General features: G+C 53.0%; 1 protein-coding gene across 6 annotated transcripts in view; it reads right to left on the minus strand.

The window, feature by feature from the left end:
- LOC111156404 (HECT domain E3 ubiquitin protein ligase 4) overlaps positions 1 to 22024 on the minus strand; it is a 183678-nt gene that overhangs the window by 8451 nt on the left and 153203 nt on the right. For 5 of the 6 annotated variants that reach the window (XM_022517273.1, XM_022517269.1, XM_022517271.1 and 2 more), the window contains 14 exons: positions 20972 to 21153; positions 19577 to 19782; positions 19144 to 19274; positions 18659 to 18864; positions 16706 to 16885; positions 12857 to 14160; positions 11647 to 11854; positions 7838 to 8061; positions 7583 to 7734; positions 5513 to 5619; positions 4896 to 5019; positions 2667 to 2857; positions 1503 to 1649; positions 464 to 583 (listed from right to left, as the gene is read on the minus strand). In XM_022517273.1, the coding sequence (XP_022372981.1) occupies positions 464 to 583; positions 1503 to 1649; positions 2667 to 2857; positions 4896 to 5019; positions 5513 to 5619; positions 7583 to 7734; positions 7838 to 8061; positions 11647 to 11854; positions 12857 to 14160; positions 16706 to 16885; positions 18659 to 18864; positions 19144 to 19274; positions 19577 to 19782; positions 20972 to 21153 (3482 nt within the window). The remainder of the gene's footprint in view (positions 1 to 463; positions 584 to 1502; positions 1650 to 2666; positions 2858 to 4895; positions 5020 to 5512; positions 5620 to 7582; positions 7735 to 7837; positions 8062 to 11646; positions 11855 to 12856; positions 14161 to 16705; positions 16886 to 18658; positions 18865 to 19143; positions 19275 to 19576; positions 19783 to 20971; positions 21154 to 22024) is intronic. The other variant, XM_022517268.1, reaches the window with a different exon arrangement.

Genomic DNA, 22024 nt, shown 5'->3' on the forward strand with positions numbered 1-22024 from the left:
GGGGAGGGATCCCCCGTCCATACTCTTTTCTCATCTCCTCTACGCTGTGTGTGTTTATAGGCCGTGGCTACCGCCCCAGGAGCCGTTCCCCCCTTATTCAACGTCGGAACCCCAACTCTAGCAAGTCCATGGTCAATCAGAATGTTTCCACTCCCACCCTCCCCCGCAGTTAGGTGTAGCTCCCCGACAGTTCTCCAGTGAGATGGGAAGGGGAGGAGAGGCTCTGGGAAGCGGAGAGCTCCTTCTGCCTCTCCCCTTCCTCTTGCTGTCCAGCATGCAGGCTCGAAAGGGGACCCTGAAGATGGAAGCCACCCGCTGGGACACATGGGAGGAGGACAGAAGCAGCCGGATGAATGTGTGCACTCCCTTCCTCTAGAGGCTTCTATCACGTGCAAGAAATCAACTGCATCGTTTGTTCAATCACGACCTTTTTGCATTTTCTGCTCTGCATAGCTTGTCTTACCTCCCACGATTTCCAGTGGGTCCAAAGTGATCTCGGGAGCTGCATGGTCAGCTGTCCTCTGCACGGTGGCGTTCAGCACCCGATTCATGACAGTCACCTTCGTGTCATAAAAGATCAGCCCTGAAAGGAAGAATGTGGGAGAGAGGCTCAGACGGGGCTGCTTTCCTTCCCTGTCACTTCTGAGGCCTGGCAGAGGACACGCTGCGCCCCCTACCCCCACTGGGCCAGTCTCTCCTGGGACGCCCTCCAGGCCCCTGAATTTGTTAGTATCTGGCCCAATGGTAATATATGAACCCCGGCCTCTGTCATGCCCAGGAATGGCAGAAAAACATGAAGTATGAGGAGGTTTGCTGTAGCATTTTCTGAAATGGCAAAAAGTAAAAACCCACAAGGTGAAGGTGCGGAACAGAACATAAGCTAGGATACCCATTTTTAAATTAAAAAAACCAAAACAAACAAACACGTGTGTCTATTTGTATGTGAACAGAAAAGTCTGGAAGGACAGGTACACAGTGGTTAATGATGATCATCTCCGGAATGTAGGGGACAGACAGTGAATCAGAGCCTTCTATTTTTTTTTTTTTAAGATTTTATTTATTTATTTGTCAGAGAGAGAGAGAGAGAGCAAGCACAGGAAGACAGAGAGGCAGTCAGAGGCAGAGGGAGAAGCAGGCTCCCCGCCGAGCAAGGAGCCCGATGTGGGACTCGATCCCAGGACGCTGGGATCATGACCTGAGCCGAAGGCAGCCGCTTAACCAACTGAGCCACCCAGGCGTCCCTCTATTTTGTTTTTAAATAATGGAATCCAATGTGGGGCTCAAACCCACGACCCCGAGATCAAGAGTCACACGCTCTTCTGACTGAGCCAGCCAGGTGCCCCTGAAAACTCAAGAAAATTTAATTTTTCAGGGTGTAACCGAAGTAACCGCTCTCGGCTAGAAGTGCTGTTCGTGGGGACCCGGGCGCGGTCCAGGTAAGGGGGCGCCTCCCAGCCGCGGACTGTCGGGCGGGGGACATGGGGGGGGGCGCAGGTGCTGACCTTTGGCCTCCTTCAGCAGGGCGGCGATGCTGTGCGCGTACATGGGCGTCGGGCGCAGCTCCACCAGAGGCAGGAAGAAGGTCTCCAGCGTGGTGTTCAGGGACTGCAGCAGAGCGAAGCGCAGGCGCAGGCTCTCGATGGGCACGTCTGCAGGGATGAGGGCGGTCAGGCCCAGGCTCCTGGGCTGCGAGGGACTCAGGTGGCCCCTGTCCCTGGGGTGTGGGGGGGCCGCATCGGGGGGGGCCCACAGCACCGGGGGTGGGGCATTTCAGGGGGACTGGGAGGACCCCCACAGGAGATTTTATCCCCGGGACCCACAGACGCAGTGCGTGAGTGGCCCCTGGTCTGCCTGAGCCCAGGCCAAGCAGAAGCAGAGGGGGAGGCCCCGGCTCTTAGGGAATCCCAGGGCCTCCTCGGCCTATCTTTAGGGCCACGCCAGGGCTGTGGTTGATGCTATTTTTAATTTCAAATTTGAAACCGACTTCTAGGAAGCTTCAAAAATAGTACACAGTCCTGTGTACCTTTCATCAGCTTCCCCCAAAGTGACATCAGATGTCAAGAACAGGACACAGACGCTGGCACACTGTCTCACTGTCTCACTGGTGCTCACATCTATCTCCAGCTGTCAGAGATGGACAGCAGGACCACTTCTGGCCCAGGTCTACCTTCAAAGTATCCAGAAGAGCAAAGAGCAAAGGCCCAGGACACGTGGCCGAGCAAGGGCGGACAGACTCCCAAGCCGCCCGTGGTACGGCGTGCACAGGCACAAAAAACAAGCCCAGGGGTCACGCGCCAGCGTGCTGTGACAAGGGTGACCTCCCAGGGACGGATTTACGGAGAACGTCTGTTCTTGCTCGTGCACCTACGTGTGCCGCACCTTCCTAGCTTTTCATAAAGACGCTGCTCTCTCGTGATGAAGGATAACGGACAGCTGATCCCCGCTCCCTCCCGACGCCTGCCGGGCATGTAATGCAGCTGCGGTCACAGCTTCCGTCTCTCCCTCTCCTCTGCCCCCATGGCTCACAGCAGGTGATCCGAGGGACTCGTTCGATGGCCGCAAGGAGCCCGCCTAGCCCCTCCAAACCCCTGGTGCTCTTGTTGGGGATGCCCCCAGGCAGAGCAGGGCGACGGTCCCCCATGGCAATTCCGCCAGAGCCCACATACTCAAGAGACAGGCCACTCTGGGGTCTGAGGCATCTGCGGGGTCCAGGTACACCTCGTGGGGGTGGAGCCGCGCGGGCGTGATGGCCAGGTGACGGCACAGCCGGTTGATGTACTGCACCAGCGCCTCGTCCATCTCCAGGGTCCACTTCCTGGAGGCCTTGTGCGCGTGTCGGACGTCGATGCAGGCACACCTGGGGCCGGGCGAGAAGGGCAAGGTGGGCCGGGGGCCACGTCCCTGCTCCCAGAGGACCACTGGCACAGAGCCTCGCCTCGCAGCTGGCGTCTCTGTGCGAGGGGAGGCGCCCCTGGAGGAGGGAGCACACAGCCCGCAGGCCGGGACAGCGCCACCGTCCCGGACCCCAGCCGCACGCACCCCTGCGGGCCTCCCTCCTGTACCTGGGCCAAGGGCAGAGGGGTAAGAACGAGGCTCTGGAGTCCCTGGGCTGAAATCTAGACCACCCAGTAACCTGGGCCACCAAGACGGCTGCTTTGTGAGGCCCCGTTTCCTCATGTACGAAAGGCAGCTAGCAGCAGTACGCAGCCCCCCGTAACCCCCAGCCAGCTGAGGTCGCCTGCAAGGCCCACGGCCAAGCTGGTGAGGAGCACCTGCTGACCTCACCGAAGCTGGGCCCCTCGGCTGGTAGGCAGGGCACGCGCACAGGGGGCCAGGAGGGCAGCACTCCCGCTCCCGCATCACCTGCTATGCTGACCCCGGGGGGATGGGGAAACAGGGGAAAAAAAAAAAAAAAAAAGCAGATGTCTTGTGTGCACCCACTTCTAAGTATGGAAAAAACCCACCCCCTGAAAATGTCGGGAGACACGCTGCCTGGGATTTCCAACGGGATGCCCCTGGGCGCAGGACCACGGGAGAGCTCCTCGGAGCCTGCACATGAGGCTCAGGGTGTGCGGGGAGTGTGCGTGGCCCTTCCGACCCCAGGAAGCCGTGGGCCCCGGAGAGGCGGGCAGGCCGCCGGTGGATGGGCGCCTCTGGCTCCCGGGCCTTCGGCACCTCCCTGGGCCACATGCCACCCAGGGTGCCCCCTGCCAGGAGGGCCCATCTGGGGCCAGGGGCCGAGCCTCTCAACCCAGGCGGCGTGGGTCCCACCGGAGGAGGGCTGAGAGACAGCTGCCTCCAGAAGGGGGTCCCCTCACAGCCCCCTCCAGGCTGGCGGAGAGCAGCAGATGCCACTGGCTGCCCTCAGGCCAGGTGTGGGAAGGAGGCATCAGGGCTGGCACGGCCCCTCGGCGCCCGTGAGCGAGCCCTCAAGCTGTAACAAACGTGTCACCTGGGAATTCGTTCGCAGGCCAACCTGCGACCTTCTCACTTCGAATGCACTTTCTAGTCCAAAACGGGTGATTCTACTTTCAAAAGCCCCAAAGTCATCTCTTAATGGCTCGTAAAATAAATCAGAAAACTGGTCTGCGAACGGACTCTGAGCCTTCCGTGAGGTACGAAATGACGGCGCCCAGCAGCAAAGCACCTCTGAACCCGAGCGCGGATGTAAAAACCGCGGGCTCCGGGCTGCCGTTCCGGCCCCGCCCGCGCTCCGGCTGCGGCCCGGGGTGAGCGCCGGAGCGAGGGCAGGGAGGTTTCTTGCGGGTTGGAAGCACTGGGCTGGCCTGGGACCGCCCTACAGCTAGAAAGGGGAAACCATTCTTGTTTGGCCCCGGGGACCTGGCGAGCTCCTCCCTGGAAGAGAGGGAGAGCGGGACGTGGAGACAAAGTGGGACTCCGAGGAACAGAGAATCTTTGGAATAAGAACTTGTCCCCATTAGGAACTGAAGTGTGTCCATCCCCACCCCTGTTCCTGTGTTGAAGCCTAAATCCTAATGTGTGACTGTGTTAGGAGATGGGGCCTTTGAAGAGGTAACTGAGTTAAAGGAGGTCCTCCGGGCCAGGCCCAGACCAGCAGACTGGTGTCCCCCTTGGAAGTGGGGCAGCAACAGGGACGGGACCATCTGTGAGCCAATGACAGGCCTCAGGAGAAGCCAACCCTGCTGACACCTTGACCTCCAGAACCGTCAGAAGATGAATCTGTTGTTTAGAACAGAGGTGGTTTCCAAATGCGTTCTGAAACCCACTTGGAGAATCATGAGAAACCAGCAGCTCAGGAGGCATCAGAACAGCAGGCAGAACGGCTCCCAGAAAGGATGTTGGAGGGGACGCCTCTGGTGGCCAAGAACAATTTTTACACAAGGTATCAACTGGACTGAGAGACACCTTCTTACCTCTCAAAGTGAAGGTCATAACCACAGGATAAAATCGCCCTCCAGACACTACGGATGTCTTGCTTGGCTCGGTCAATAACAAACTTGTGAAATCCTTCCAAGGTGAGATACTTCTCCTCAGGGACTGATGGAGAAGGATTGAGAGAGTTAGGAGTTTGGAAGAACCTCCCACAGCAGTGGCCTCGCGCCATGCTCTGGTGGCGTTTCTGGCACAGCCCAATCCACCTGCGTCCCGCCTCCCGGCCCTCCAAGGCCTGTCATGGCCGCCTCCACCCACTGCCCGAGACCCAGCACAGCCCCTGACCTCCTGGGGTCAGTGAGCCACAGCCTGGCTTCTCTAGCTATGCTTGGGCCTTTATGAGGCTCAAGTTCTAAGGCCCAGGTAAGTGCCTTTTAGAAGCGAATTTCTAAGCAGATTTCCAGATCTTTACTTTTTACTCTTCACTTTGGGTGCGTGTTATTTTGGGAACTGCTATGCTGACCTCCATAAATTCATGGTCAAGGACGGCATCGAGGCCCAGTGTAACCCAAACCCCAAGGGAGCCCATTCAGTCAGGCAAAAGCCCAGAGGCTGGTCCTAGGGGCCCACCAGTCTCAGGCCCAAGCTGCTCATTCACCTTCTTGTTTTTTGGTGGGTGACTTCTCCGGGTCCTTCTCATCTGGCTTGCTCTTTTCTGGGGACTTGGGCTTCACAGTTGGCTTTTTCTCACTTAAGGCAGTCCTGCTGTAGACCAGAGAACTGCAGTCAGAATTCCTGCGTTCATACCATATCCTGACAGACGATGCGCAGAGCCTCACACACGCGGTAGGCCAGACACCCCAACCACGGCCACCGGTTCCCACAGGGCTGGGCGCAAGGTCAGCTCTGTCCTCACCGAGTTCACTGAGCATATCAGGAGGACAAACTGATGCTTTAACTGCAAAAGACCTTAAAGAGATGCTTTTCATCCCTTCTATATCCTTCAAAGCTGCACTAAGAACCAGCCACTAGCCAGATTGTAGCTATATGTTTAAATTAAAATAAAATTGCAAACTCAGTTCCTTGACTGCCCTGGCCATGTCTCAAGGGCTCAGTAACCACATGTGGCTAGTGGCAACTACATTCAGCAGCCGGACAGGGAAACCGCACCGATTTCCATCACAGAAAACTCTACTGCACCATATGGATACAGAAGCACCTCGATACAGGTTTATGTATGACTAATTAGCAGAAAGACCTCTTTCTGATCGCTCAAACAATTCCTCTAGAGATTCCTGCCAGGTAATACTTTTCTATCAAAGTTCCAATTTTGAGTTCTTGAGTCATTTGCCTAGGTCTATAGAAAATTCTATTAAATATGTATGCATATCCACACATGAAATATTACAGAGCCATTAAAAGAGAGAGAGAGGGACGCCTGGGTGGCTCAGTTGGTTAAGCAGCTGCCTTCAGCTCAGGTCATGATCCCAGCGTCCTGGGATCGAGTCCCGCTTCGGGCTCCTTGCTTGGCGGGGAGCCTGCTTCTCCCTCTCCCTCTGCCTGCCATTCTGTCTGCCTGTGCTCGCTCTCTCTCCCTCTCTCTCTCTGACAAATAAATAAATAAAATCTTTAAAAAAAAAAAAAAAGAGAGAGAGAGAGAGAGTCGCCTGCAAGGCTCAGTTGGTCCAACATGTGACTACAGTGTGGGTCATGGTCTCGGAGTCCTGGGTTCGAGACCTGCCTCTGGCTCCCTGCTCAGCAGGGAGTCTGCTTGTCTTTCCCCTTCTGCCCCTTGCGCCCACTCCTGCTCTGTGTCTCTCTCAAATAAATAAATAAATAAAATCTTAAAAAAAAAAAAAAAAAGGAGCGAGTAAGTTCTTTTTGTGCAGATATGGAATCACCTCCCAGATGAGCAGTAACTGGAAACGGCAGGGTGCAGGCACTGTGCGTGGTACGGGGCCGTGTGGGCACATGCCCATCTGTCTGTGTGTACATGGGAGAGTTCTGGAAGGCTCGGGAAGTAACACAGAGAGGGCAGGGAGGCTTGAGGATGAAGGGAAGAGGAATGGCTTTTTATTGCATATACTCTTGATTTGTGTACTATTCCAGCCATTTCACATTTATTTTTTTGACAGTGAGCAAGAGGCGGGGGATGTGGGGGCGGGGAGAGGGAGAGAGAATCTCAAGCAGGCTGCACACCTGGTGTGGAGCCCGACTCAGGGCTTGATCGCACGACCCTGAGATCATGACCCGAATTGAAACCGGGAGTTGGATGCGTCACCGTCTGGGCCACGCAGGCGCCCCTTAGCCACGTAAAATGTAAGAACATAATACATTCGCATCCGCGGAAGGTTACGCACTTAACCGTTGTAAGTGGTGTGTGGGAAAAAAATGCATTTTTTTCAATATGCATTTTGTAGTTTTTCTATAATAGCTATGCATTATTTGTGTGGTTAAAAGAATAATTTTTTTTGAACAATTCTGTACATTCTGGATGGTAATGACTTCAGACTGGTCTGCTTTTGTCTGCCTGTGCGGTCTGACTTGACTTCACTTGTGGATACGAAAACGCTCTTTCAGTGCACAAAGCTGGGGACCCATACGACGGAGCTGCAAAGCAGAGCCAAGGGGTCTGCTCCCAGACGTGCGGAGAGCCTCGCAGGAAGCCGTGGAGGCGGCGGCCCAGGGGCCCCGCCCGCCCCATGCGCCGAGCTCCTGGGAGGCGCACCTGACGCTGTTGAGCACGGCCTTGTCCTTGGCGGGCGGCTTGGTGATGGGCCGCTTGGTGCTCACCACCTTCACGGGGTGCTGCTCCTTCCCACCTTTGCTGTACTTGCTCTTGTCGAACTTGGGTTTCGGCACTCCGTACTTCCTCAGGATCTGCGGGGCCCCAGGGGCAGAGAGGGGTCCTCAGGATCACCCGAAGGCGCCCCTGAGGCCCAGCAGCAGCGCGGCTGGGCAGGGGTGGGTGGGTGGGGGGTACCTGGGTGAGCTGGTCCTCCAGCACCTTTTTGGGAGGCCGGACGTTGGTGAAGAAGAGGTGGAGGAGGTTGCCTGGTGTTTGGGAGTTGATCTGCTCTTTGCTGAGATAAATGTCTGACACTTTGATGGGCTTCGCTGGGGTCAGGCTCAGCATCTGCTCGGAATGGGCACAGCTCTTAAATATCTCCGTGAGCACCTCTCTGGCACCCGGCACCAGCTTCTCGCCTGTTCCGAAGTGGGGAGAGGACAAAACAATTCTGCCGTGAACAGGCCACGTCAGCACACTTCCTCACAGCGGTCTGTGTCTCCTAAACAACTCATTTTTTGCGTGTGGGTAACAGACGTTTAGTGGTGATGAATAGCTCTGCACCCAAACCTGGTTTCCCCCTTCGGGCGCGCCCCCAGCCTTCTCGCTTTGACGTGGGATGTGAGCCACTCCAGGGCCAGTCTGCTCTCTGAGCTCACTCCCTCCACTGGCTGCATGGAAATGGCCAGCCTCGGGGATGGCGGACCCCAGCCCTTGCCCTGGGCTCATCCACGAGTGAGAAACATGCTTCCACGGGGCCCAAGCCACAGTTCTCTTATGGCTACTGACCACGGCAGTTTCATCTACCTTAATACATTCGTGATGGGCGGTTCCCAAAGAACGACAGCATATGGAGCCTACAAGTACAGCTAGTGCAAAGCCCAAGGTATCAAGCAAGTTTTGCATTATTAGAGAGGATGGTTCAAGACTGGCACAATGAGCAGGTAGAAAATTGTCCTCGAGCACAGGAAAAACAATTTCTTTCTGTGCCCAAATCAGTGCTCCCGAAGGTGGACCCCAGCGGTCCGTCAGGACCCTAACTTCACGCTTCTCATGGCCAGGGGCCCAGGCTGGGGGCTGCACGGACTCACTCCTCACTCCCTTCTCCTTCCCGCCCCCCGCCCCACAGCCGGCCTCTCCCTCCGACACACCACAGCTGCCCCCAGGGCAGGCTTGGCTGTGGGAACAGGAGATCAGAAGCCTCATGGGCCTCCAGACTGAGGGTGTGGGGTCAGGGGTGCAGAAGAGGCGGCCAAGCCCTAAGAGCTGACTCAGCAGAACCACAACTTAGTCTCTAGCAAAACGCGTGTGGCACTAATGTTACCAAAAGACCGAGTACCTCATGTGGAAGGTTTGACTATAACAGAATCAGGAACTCGGTCCAAATTCAGATTCGAAGTATGAAAAGGCTGGCAAACCATGAGTTAAGGCAGAAAAAGGTCTCAGACCTTACACTAGTTATCCCCACATGGGCCACAGAGCACTGGGGGCCAAATGCACACTAATAAGGGATTGGGACCAACATAGGGTGAGGGGAGCCAGGCAGTCCCCTCAGGGGCAAGATCCCCCCAAAACTCCGTGATCAAGATACATATTTCAGGGGCGCCTGGGTGGCTCAGTGGGTTAAGCCTCTGCCTTCGGCTCAGGTCATGATCTCAGGGTCCTGGGATGGAGCCCCGCATCCGGCTCTCTGCTCAGCAGGGAGCCTGCTTCCTCCTCTCTCTGCCTGCCTCTCTGCCTACTTGTGATCTCTGTCTTTCAAATAAATAAATAAAATCTTTAAAAAAAATACATATTTCAATGTAGTATTAAAAAAAAGAAACCAAAATTAATACCAAAAAAACCCCACACGACGAGCAAAATATCAACAGTACTATGCCAAGCCACATTAAAGCCTAAGCCAAAAGAAATTAATCAGTAATACTGGTCCTGTCTTTATTTAAAATTTTACTATTTTGCTCATCATGGATATTCTGTATTAATTCTGACTTCTATAAATATTCAATTAAAATGTTATTTATCTAGGGACACCTGGGTAGCTCAGGGGGTTAAGCGTCTGCCTTCAGCTCAGGTCATGATCCCAGGGTCCTGGAATCAAGTCCCATATCAGGCTCCTTGCTCAGAGGGGCCTGCTTCTCTCTCTGCCCCTCACCCTGTTCATGTTCTCTCTCAAATAAATTTTATAATCCTAAAAAGATACACACACACACACACACACACACTATTTATCTAGCTTACTGAGATTTTTGGAGCCCATTAAATTTCGTGCCCAAGGCCTCCCTTATCTCACCCTGGTACTAGCCCTGAGCGAACATTTCAAAAATTTTACAACTCGGGGATAAAAATTTGAAGCCAACAACAAAACCCATAGTCGGTATTACATTTTTGTTCTCCTAGAACAGGAAACAAATTCTACAGTTCTATCATGAAATTTCAAACAATATTAAAGAATTAGAAAAAAGGACATGGATTAAAAATTTTGAGCAACACTAGTAGAAAATAAAAATGACCACACAAAGGAGTGTAATCATAGAAAGAAGAAGAAAAACTGCTGTTTCTGGATGGGGCTTGGGGACAAGCTGCTGGCTTCAGGCAGGAGTCTGCTGCCTGAATCTGCTCAGCGGGGCCCGGGGCTGCGTCCTGATGAACGCTCCACATCGCACAGAAGAACAGGGGACACCAGACAGGGTCCACCCACAAAGAGTTGTCAGAATGACAAAGTGGGACTTGGTGAAAAGGAGATGGAATTGTTTCTTCCCCAAGAATGAGTGTAAAGATGGAGGCATTTACTGCCCTTGGGCATATGACCAAATGATTTCCAGCAATGTACTTGGTATGTTCTAGCTCCACAGGACAGAACACAGTAAATACACCTGAACTTGAACAAAGCGAAGTCTGGCTAGACAAAAAGCAAAATGGGACTTGAATGCAAGCCCATTTAAAATTTTTCTTTTTTTGGGGCGCCTGGGTGGCTCAATGGGTTAAAGCCTCTTCCTTCGGCTCAGGTCATGATCCCAGGGTCCTGGGATCGAGCCCCGCATCGGGCTCTCTGCTCACCAGGGAGCCTGCTTCCCTTCCTCTCTCTCTGCCTGCCTCTCTGCCTATTTGTGATCTCTGTCTGTCCAATAAATAAATAAAATCTTAAAAAAAAAAAAAAAATTTTGGGGACGCCTGGGTGGCTCAGTTGGTTAAGCAGCTGCCTTCGGTTCAGGTCATGATCCCAGCGTCCTGGGATCGAGTCCCATATCGGGCTCCTTGCTCATCAGGGAGCCTGCTTCTCCCTCTCCTGCCATTCTGTCCACCTGTGCTTGCTCTCTCTCCCTCTCTCTCTCTGACAAATAAATAAATAAAATCTTAAAAAAAAAAAAAAAGTTAAAAAAAAAATTTTTTTTTAAATAAAATTTTTCTTTTTTTAAGATTTTATTTATTTATTGGACAGAGAGAGAGATCACAAGTAGGCAGAGAGGCAGGCAGAGAGAGAGGAGGAAGCAGGCTCCCTGCTGAGCAGAGAGCCCGATGCGGGGCTCAATCCCAGCACCCTGGGATCATGACCTGAGCGGAAGGAAGAGGCTTAACCCATTGAGCCACCCAGGCGACCCCAATTTTTTTTTTTAAATTTAAATTCAATTTAGTTAACATACAATATATTATTAGCTTCAGGGGTAGAATTTAGTGATTCGTCAGTCACATAGGAACAGCCCTTCCTGGAGGTCTCCGTGGGCTGGCGCAGAGCAGGCTGGAGGCAAGGGCGCCCTCATGGACCTCAGAGCTCTGACAGCTTCCGTGAGCCAAGCAAAGAACGTCTGTCTGTCTCCCCACGGCCCCTGCTCATTTCCCAAGTCTCTAGCCCCTAGGGTGCCCCCCGAAGTTCTTTCCTTGGTAAGATGTTAAAGATAGGGCACACTAGGTACAGAGAGAGCAGAAGACTTTGTTAATTTTTCTCTGTAAATTTAAAAGTGTTCGCAAAAAGTCTATTAATCACAAATAAAAAGTCCATAACCCACCTTTAATAGACTTATCATTGAAGTAATCTTCCAAGCCTGGGCTTCCCTGTGTATCAAACAGACTCTGATTTACTACGGACACGGTGAGGATCTCCTCCGTGGACATCTCCATCAGTTCATCTTCGCCATCCAAACTTGACAAACCGATCAAGTCATTATTGTTAAACAAACTTGCTCGAATTTTCTCAATTTTGGCTCGGGATCGTATCTGTGTGAACAAAGCAAAGGATCAGGATTGGAGTAGGGGAATGACCTTGTTTTCCCTCCCGCTCTGTCCTCAAATCCCCTCCCTGTCTTAAGTGCTGTGAGTGCGGCTGGACTCCTGCGAGCCGCACTCCTTGGGAGCGTCTCTGCCACACGCCAACAGCAGGAACCTGACGGGGAACATCTCAGCTGCTGGAAATGTCTGTTGCTAAACCCTGACCGGGTCTGTGGCTTTACTCCGATGCCCAGGGAGCTAGGGTCCACGCTCAGCTCTGAGAAGCCCCCAGGAAGAAGGTGCAGAGATTAAGAGAAATGATTCTGGGGAAGAAACCAATCACCGGCTTCTGGAACTCTCCTGCCAGAGCTCCCTGGGAGAGCAAAACGATACACACATATTCCCTTCTAGTGCCTTCCTCACCGCATCCAATAGCAGAAAGACAGATTTACTCGGAGCCTGACTCCCCTTACACAGGGGTGAAGACACAGGAGGCAGGATTCCTAAACAAGGAGGCCCAAGCAACAGAGGGGATCTTGAAGTGGAAATGTGGTCTGGAAACCCAGAACCACAGGGAGCAGAATGGCAAGTCTGTCCTTGCAAGGATCAGTGAAGACCCCTCCTGCCGACGGCAACACTTAACACAACCCGGGGCCACTCCAATATACCAGCGGGCCCAAGCTGGAATGCACTTGATAAAGCCCGTCCCCCAGGAAAGGTCAGGCCCCTTGTACCCCTCTGCCTCCCTCCCATACTCAGCAACGACCTGCATTTACTTCATGACATCAGACTTGGCACCACTCTTGTTGGAGATGTGACCTCAGACACAGATAATCAACACAATAAATCATGGTGGCTTCCAAGAGCTGCCTCAGGGAGCGCCCTACATGCCCCAATGCCATCTGTCAGTTAATCCCTGGGAAATCATGCTGGAAGGGTCAGATGGGCTTGGGGGGATCCTAGCTGCTCTGCTTGTAACTTTAGTGGTTGCCAAGGCGTGAGCGCCATTACCTCCACGACCGCGAAGCCTTTGATGGGGCGCGCCGCGAGGGGCTGGTTGTCCAGGGACGTGACCGTGTACATGGAGCCCATGTCCGACACAGAGGCCGTCTCTGCGTTGTCCAGCGGCTCCCCCAGGCTCCCCAGACTGCCCAGGCTGCCAGTGCTGCAGAGAGAGATGTCTAGGCTCTCCTGGCTAGACACCACGTGGGGCTCCAGTACACCGGGAGGGACAGGCGGCTCGAGGCCCGAGGGCAGTGGATCCACAGAGAGGTCACTGACGGTCTGTGAGATCCCCTGGGAGCTGCAGATGGAGGCCTGACTGGTGGAGGCAGACGCACTGATGCTCATGGCAGGGGTCAGGCTGCTGGACGTGCTGACCTCCAAACTGTCCGCGCTGGGGAAGCCGAGGGTCTTCTCTGGCTCGGCTTTGCCATCAGCACCCTCGGCCTTGTCTTTGGGCTTCTTGGGGTCTTCGTCCTGTAGGGGTATGTAGATCTCATCCTTGAAGACTCCGCCATGGGCATTGCAGGCCTTGCGGATAGCACCTCTGACGATGCCCTCGTCCAGGTGGGTGGGGATTCCAGAGATCACCAGCAAGCGGCTGTGGGCTGTGGGGCCAACCAGTGCCTGGCAGGCATCAGCGATGGCGTCGCTTGTCACACCCAGACCCTGTGGGTCCTTTCTGGTGAGGTGTCGGAGAATGATGAGCAGGGTGAGGGCTCGATGAAACCAAAGCATGTCCTCCGGCTTGCTGCCCCCAATGCTGAGCATGGCGGGGTCCGATTCCACTGAACGGGACGACTGGCGCTTCCCGGAGGAGGAGGCCTTTTCCCGCTTCATCTTGACCTTTTTCCTCTTCGATAGGAGGCTGGGGCTCTGAGGTGTCTGTCCCGGGGAAGAGGACGAGGAGGATGAGGAGTCGCTGAGATTCGGGGCAGTTGTAGAGGTCACCCCACTGGCTGTGACACTCATGTTGGTAGGCAGGGTCACTTCAGCCACCGCCAGGCAGCCCTCCATGAGCGCATGGAAGTATGTGGAGAACCTGCCCTGGTCCGTGGCCGCTGCCGCCGAGCCTCCACACGCACTGCCCGGGACCCAGCTCTGGGTTTCCTCGTCGTACAGCTTATGGAGCTCCGACTGCAAAGCCATTAGCATGGCCAGGCAGGGGTTCAGCTGGAGGGCGATGGAGGAGGACAGGCCAGCAGGGTGCTTCCTCTGCTCGAGGGTATGTACTGTGCGCAGCAGCTCCGCCAGGAGATGGAAAACGAGCTCCTTCACGCAGGCCGCCATGTCTGTGGTCCACAGGAAGTTTCCTGAAGCAAATACAAAACAGTAACAGCAGCAGTCGTTGGTAGAGCACTTGCTCTGTACCAGACACTGTTCCTGACACTATGTTATCCATCCCCAGCTCTCAGATGAAAAAACAGAGGCTCAAAGAGCTCAAACCTGGCTGGTTGCCCCCAGAGACCACTGCCTTAACCTCGGGGCTGCATGATCGCACAGAGCCAGGTTCAATGGCTCACACCGAAAACTCATTTTCTTTCTTTCTCATAAGGTTCTCAAGTAAGTTGGTGAGAAGTCATGAGAACACTATTTCCCAAACAATAGGGTAGTTACTACTGGGGACACACAATCTAATTCTATCACACAGCCCAGAAATACATACTGACAAAGTATCCCCTCCCTTTTAAAAAAAAGATACTATTTATTTGAGAGAGAGAGAGAGAGAGAGAGAGAGAGAGAAAACGAGTGGGGAAGGAAGGGGCAGAGAGGGAGAGGGAGAAACAGACTCCCCACTGAGCAAGGAACTCAATGTGGGGCTTGACCCCAGGACCATGGGATCATGACCTGAGCCGAAGGCAAATGTTCGACCATCTGAGCCACCCAGGTGCCTTAAAATTAAAGTTTAAAAAAAGGAGCAGAGAGCGGATTTTCAAAAACCAGATCAATAAATGCTGACAGGCATGACTTGTAGACATGGCAGGAATCACATAAAGATGGCATGAGAAGGACTGAAGTACAGGAAATAGGGTCTAGAACAAAAAGATGGGTCACAGGTTTGTACCAAGATCCCCTTTGTGCCAGACACGCATCTTAAATTCACACTAAGCTGCCTGATCTCTTGGGGTGATGCTGTTTCATAACTTTAACTGAAAGGAACCCATGCGGGCATTCAGGAAGCCATTCAGAGAGAACAAGTGCCTACAGGGTCCGCGGTCCCGCCCTCCGATGCTCATGCGACCTCCCCTCCATTGTCCTTCCTCTGCCAATTGTCATTTCTGTAATAGGATGGCCTTAGAATTCTCCTCCGCCCAGACTGCGAATGGCGGCCCATGATCCAAGACTGCCCACAGACCTCTCCTTCCCACGGTGGTCCCCCACTCACCTTCCCTGATCCCTCGCTTAGTGTATTTCAAAGAATTTGATTCAGTCGCCAACATTCGAAAACCGGGAAATTCACATCAGTATCTACATTACTGAGTTTTCTTGAAATAAAAAGTTATAAAAGCTGGCAGGACTGGGGCCACCTTCTCGCGTAGCAAGGAGTGACAGGGCTCAGGGACTGACAGAGCATGAAGTGCCTGGCCCACTCCCCTCTTCTTTCCCCCATCTGGCTTCTGACCCCTGAGTGCACTTAAGTTTGCAACATCTTTTCCCCCAACATTATAAAAAAAATCTCAAAAATACAGGGCAGCTGAACTACTTAGGGAATGCCCATAGGCCCACCACCTCGGTCCTCCTGCTAACACTGTGGTATTCGCTCTTATGTACCTACCTATCTACCCCTTTATTCACCCAAAAACTCAGCTTAGTATTTGATTATTTCAAAATTAGTTGCAGACATTAGTCTGTTTTGTCCCTAAATACTTAAGCAGATACATTACACTAATGAAGTTCAATATTTATTTAGAATTTGAGGTGAATTTACAAAGGCAAAATGTGCAACTCTTAAGTTTAACTTTCTATGAGTTTTACCAAAATGCAACCCTTTCAGGAACTACTAAGTCACCATGTTTGATTTTGCAACATTATTTACTCCCACACCACCTTTGACCTCCAAAGCTACAAAAATGGCATGTATTTGTGATAAAGTAAAGTTCGGGGGCTCCTGGGTGGCTAAGTTGGTTAAGCGGCTGCCTTTGGCTTAGGTCATAATCCCAAGGTCCTGGGATCGAGCACTACATGGGGCTCCCTATATGGCTCCCTCTCTCTCTGCCTGCCGCTCTGCCTACTTATGCTCTATCTCTCTGTCAAATAAGTAAATAAAACCTTAAAAAAAATAAATTGTGATAAAATAAATCTCATTTTCTTAAATTCCTTGTATCAGTGAGATCATAGGGGAAGGGAGGGAAAAATGAAACAAGATGAAACCAGAGAGGGAGACAAGCCATAAGAGTCTCTTAATTGAGGGGTTGGGGATGGATGGGGCAGCTGGGTGATGGACATTGGGGAGGGTATGTGCTACGGTGAGTGCTGTGAAATTTGTAAGCCTGATGATCCACAGACCCGTACTCCTGGGGCAAATAACACATTATATGTTAATTAAAAAACAATCTCATTTTCATGATTAGTGAAATGAGAACATCCTGCACGTCACGTGTTTATGAGGCCAGGCCACAGGATTATCTAATTAAGTGTCTGACCCCTGGTTTTTCGGTTCGGGTCATGAGATCAAGCCCTGTGTGGGGGCTTGACTCTCCTTCTGCCCCTCCCGCCCATGCTCTCTCTCAAAATAAATAAATACAAGCCCTTTTCAAATGACAGCAACCGAACAAGAGGCCACCAGCAGGCAATTGCCTTCCTCAGCTAGCTCCCCCAGTTCTCCCAGGCCCAATCCCGAGGGAAGGTAAGCTTTACCCAGCAGCTCCACAACTTGCAGGAGGACAGATGGCGGGATGGTGTCAGGCTCATCTTCGGATCTCCCTTCGCCATCCTCTGATCTCCAGGCCAGCAGCTGCTCCGCAAAGGCCATAGCCAGAGGGAACTCCAGGGGCAGAGAATGCAACACCAGCACGGCTCCGGGAGGCGGAGACACCCCTGGAAGAATGGCCAAGGAGGAAGGCTCATAACTGGTGGCACATGACCCGAACCAGACTCAGAAGAGGACCCACCAGAGGTGTGTGTGTTTAAGAACAGGCCTGGAAAGCCAAATGCTCATCTGCAGGTTGAAAGGAAATAGAACTACCCGCCCCCGCACTCCAGACCAAATCAGCTGCAGGTGCAGGAGGGGCGTGAGGACATCCCTCCCAAGAGTCCACTTGTCCGTGTGACAAGGGACAAACGGCAGCAATGAGAATGGGGAAGGAGAAACACTCCCCAGCTGCTTAGATACCAACCAGCCTGATAAGCCGGCATGGAAATACTAAGTCAGACCTGAAAAGATGCTTCCTTGGAATATTCCCAGCTTGGTAAAGAAATAATTAGCCATTTTGTATGGCTGCGATCCCACGAGACCATTAAGCTTGTATCAGGTTACAGAGTGGACCGGGAAGGGGCGCCCCAGACTAGCACTCCCAGGACCTTGGGCTTTCTCTATCTCTCTTTTTTTTTAAGATTTTTATTTATTTTGAGAGAGAGAATGAGAGAGAGAGAGAGAGAGCGCATGAAAAGAGGGAGGGTCAGAGGGAGAAGCAGACTCCCTGCCAAGCAGGGAGCCCGACGCGGGACTCGATCCCAGGACTCCGGGATCATGACCTGAGCCAAAAGCAGACGCTTAACCAACTGAGCCACCCAGGCGCCTGGGCTTTTTCTCTTATTACCTTGTGTCACTGCCATGGCTTGAATCTGGCCAGAGATGCTGCAGTGAGAGGAAAAAGGCCCTAAGGCCTGATTCCCCCCTTACACCCTGCACTGCACCCCAAGGCCTGCTGCAGGGCCTGACCAGACATAAGTCAGGCCATCAGGGGCCTGGGGTCTTTGGACAAGTCAGGAGGAACCATGCTGACTGACCTGCATTTTGGGGTGAACGTTTATATGGTGATAACCGAGGAGTGAGAAGATAGAGATCTTGTGCTTATTTAATTATAAAGTTTAAAGAACAGCCAGTATAGGCCAAGTAATATGAGAAAAATCAGCCCTAATGAAGGGAGATCATCAAGTTGTTTAGCAAAGTCTCCTTTCATTTCATTCCCTAAAGAAATAAGGTCTCTAGGACAGGGGTTGTGGAAAAGCCAAGGCCCAATTTTTGCCTGGGAGGTCAGCTACATTCCAGAATCCTCTCTAGCAAATCTGGGTCCCTCCTTTCTCATCAAACAGGACAGGAAGTGCAGTGGAAGTCTGTGACCAGGTTTTCCTTGCCTCTGCGTTTTGTTGGAAACAGTTAGGTGGCCCTGGTGCCCGGGGTGCAGAGGCGGGGGGTGGCCTCTGGGATCTGCAGAGGGGGAGCCCGTCCCTAACCCTAAACCCACGTGGGCTTAGCAAAGAATGCTGGGGAGACGAGACCCACTGGGCCTCCTGGCCCGGCGAGCAGGCTGTTTACCACGGAGACAGGCCACAGATGCTAACTGCGGCCTGAGCCCCAGGGATCCACTTGCACCCAAGAGAATTCAGTTTTAATGAGCGCTGGAGGAAGGCAGCTGGGATTATTGCTGCTAAAGGACCACTCTGTTCAGGTCACTCTAAAGAGTGCACACTTGTGAAAGGAAAGGCGCTCATTTCATCTCCTCCCCCTAAAATACACTGTCCCGAGCACTTCCTTTCTTTACTGACCACACACAGCAACGTACAAGATCCTTTCTATCTCCAGAAAGAAGGAAAGCCAAAAATAACTTCACAGTGTTCTTCTTACCAAGCGCTAACTCAGAGACATACCCAGCTTGATGTGGACCTTGTCTGTGGAGAGGATCACCGAAGGGTACTGGTTGGCGGTAGGCGGCGGCGTGAGGCCGGTGTTGGCCGGAGATGCATCCCGTGGGTAACAGACGGCCTCAATCAGGTTTAGCTGGCCGTTCCGCTTGACTTTGTGGCCAAGCCCGTACACGAGCACCCGTGCCCATGGCGCCTTGTACAAGGAGGAGCTGTGGAGCAAGGGGGGAGGGGAGGAGGATCAGCAGGGTCCGGCTGCTCACATCAGGGAGGAGGTGGAGGGTAAGAAGTGGGCATTTCTGAGTCATTCCCACCACATCCTAGAAGGTCGTTCTTTATAAGGATGAATTTCCCAAACAGAAATATGGGAAGAGCTATAGGCTATTTTCAAATACGGTGCATGTTAACTAACGAGTAAAAACAACTCGAGTCAGTTTCACCAGACTCCAGTTTTCTCTCCCATTAGTTCTCCTGGAGAACGGGCAACTTACTCTTTGCGGAATCCAGACTGACTTTCTTTGCAAGACACGACGACAAAAGCCGCCCCAGGGAAATTAACATCCATGTTGACTTTGGACTCCGAAATCGGAAACTCCTCAGAGGGGAACTGCTCGGGCGCTGTCTGCAGAGAGATTTAACAAGGAAAGCCACAGGCCACACACAGGAGAGCACTTCATCCCCCAACTCCCAGGCAAAGGACAGAGCCAACGCATATGCAGTCACAGGATCCTAGGGACAAGAAAGCCGTCGGGAGGGAGGCCACTATGGATGGGACAAGATGGGAAAGCCACAAGGAAAAGGAGACTGGTTCAGCGGGGCTTAGGGGGATTGGGGAAGAGTGTGTGTCATTTATAGCAAGCCAGTAAGACTTCTAATTAAAAGTTATAGGCCCGGTGCAGGGACATGAGAGCTTTAGTCGTCTACCTGCAGGAAGGAGCAGATCTGTTTCGTTAGCTCCAGCAGGCTCTCCTCACCCTGGTGCAGGGTCCGGGTGATGGCCACGTGGAGCCACTCTCTCACTGTCTGGGAGCTGCCCTGGTAGAAGAGGTCTGTGGCCGAGCAGTTCTGGGAGTGGACGCAATGCTGCAGAGACTGTGCCAGGAGGATGGAGCTGGAGCTGATGGTGCCATCTGCGGCCAGGAAAGAAAACCCGAGTTTGCCAGGACCACAGATGCCAATGGCGGGCAGATGTGGGTGACAGTGAGCAGCCTTCCCGGAAAACCAGGATGGGGCAACTCGGACAGAGCGTCTCAGAGGAGACATTACTGATCAGATCCTGTAGGCTGGCAGGTTGGGGGCGGGGTTTCACATCAGCGGTCTAAATTTTTCCTTTCTTTTAAGCAACCAAACTGTTCTAAAATCAAATCTGAAGTGGCGGCCCCAGGCCTATGAAACAGAAATGGAGCTCCTTGGATGCAGGGGTTCCCAGAGCCTGATCTACTTGTGTGCCCGGGCCCCTCCCAAGCTGCCCCAAGGAGCTGCTAGGGAGTCTGTAAAGCCAGTGTGAGGTCATTATGGCAAAGCTTCTTCCACAAACACTTTAAAGCTGTCCAGATGTTTTGGAGCCTCTAAGTTCTTGGGGGTGGGCCAGGGACTCCAGCACACTCATGCTCACGGGGACCTCCACAGCTGGCAGATGCCTGCTGGGCCTTGAGGGCCATCTGCCCTCCCACCTTGTGCTCCCGTCTTAGTTGCTGGGAGGCCAAGGGGAGGCTGAGGTGCTGGGGGAAGACAGAGGGGCCCCTTGGTCTTGGGCTGGGCTAAGCAGGTTCGTCGCTTGGCATTCACTAGAAGCCTCACCAAGGACCCCAAGGTTAGGAGATACACACAGCCTGGCCCACCGAAACAGCTCCACCAGAAGTCACAATGAACCAATGAGGCTGGCTATGGAGGAGCTGGGTAAAAGGTACATTCTCAGGTGGTGCCTCGTTAGCGCAGCAGTTAGCACGTCAGTCTCATAAAAGGTACATTTTCCTTTCTGAACAATGCCTTGACAATGACTGTGGCCACAGTACATTGACAGGACTTCCTAAGCGATGCTTAAATTTTCCTTGATCCACAATTTGGTTGGGATGCTCAGTGCGTGCTTAGCAGGTCAAGGACTAACAGGTCACGTAGTATACTTCCATTTTTTAAAGTGAGCAAGTGCTGCCCAGACCATCGCAACTCTTTAGGGCCGTTTATCTACACCAGCTGAAGGCCTGTGTCACCCGGAGAGCGAGTCCCTCACCCCCAGTCTCCTGCCTGGGGCTGGGCTGGCGCTTAGGGCCGCCCCACCCTGAGCTGTTGTCACTAGGCCCGCCAGAAGCCAAGGCTTACCTGGGAGGGGAGGGGCCAGGAGCTGATTGGACAGCAGCTGCAGGTGCTCCAGGGTGATGTCCCGGATGGCGGGGATGTGGAAGAGGCGGGTGAACAAGTGCGGCAGCTTCGGGGCGAAGATGTTGAGCAGGGCCACGCGGCAGTACAGCCGGGCCAGCGCCGCCTCGCACCGCAGCAGCTCTCTGCGGGGAAAGCAGGGGAACGCGCTGAGCGCTGGGGCTTGGGCCGGGCCACAGGCCTCTCTTCCGGCCCTGGAATCTGCACGCCAAGCTAGTCACTTCGGTCTTAAATAAAAAGTCATGTTTAAATATGTTTGGATTTTCTCTACTCAGAAACCACCGTGGAAAAAGAAATGAAAACAGAGAATCCACACAAAACTTCTACATGTATGTTCACACGAACGTTACTTGGAGTGGCCCAAACTGGAAACAGCGCAAAGTCCATCAAGCGAGGAAAGGTAAATGCACACACTGGAACATTCGTCAGCAGTAAGGACCAAGCGCCGGAACCTGCTACGCCATGGATCAACCTTGAAGACATCGTGCCAAGAAAAAGAGGCCAGACACGAAGGGCCCCACAATAAGTGGTTCCATCCACACAGGCTGTCCAGAATCAAGCAAATCCATAGAAACGGGACAAAGCTGAACTAAAGGAGAGAAGGGGCACAGGGTTTCTCCTTTATGGAATGAAAATGTTTTAAAAGTGATTGTGGTGAAGATAGTACATGTCTGTATATATACTAAACACCCCCGACTTGTATGCTTTAAATGGGTGAGCTACACAGTCTGGAAACCACAGCTCACTAAAGTGCATATAAAACATTCACTGTGAACACTTTGTGTGATGAATTTCTGAAGTAATTAGCATTCACCTTGAATAACAGCTCATTAGTGACTAAACGGGTCTCATTTAGAATTGCATCTCTTGGAGGCGCGCGGGTGGCTCAGTGGGTTAAAGCCTCTGCCTCAGGCTCGGGTCATGATCCCAGGGTCCTGGGATTGAGCCCCCATCAGGCTCTCTGCTCAGCTTGGAGCCTGTCCCCCCACCCCCCGC

Source organism: Enhydra lutris, unplaced genomic scaffold, assembly GCF_002288905.1.
Source record: "Enhydra lutris kenyoni isolate GAN:26980312 unplaced genomic scaffold, ASM228890v2 scaffoldscaffold46, whole genome shotgun sequence".
Taxonomy (NCBI): Eukaryota; Metazoa; Chordata; class Mammalia; order Carnivora; family Mustelidae; genus Enhydra; species Enhydra lutris.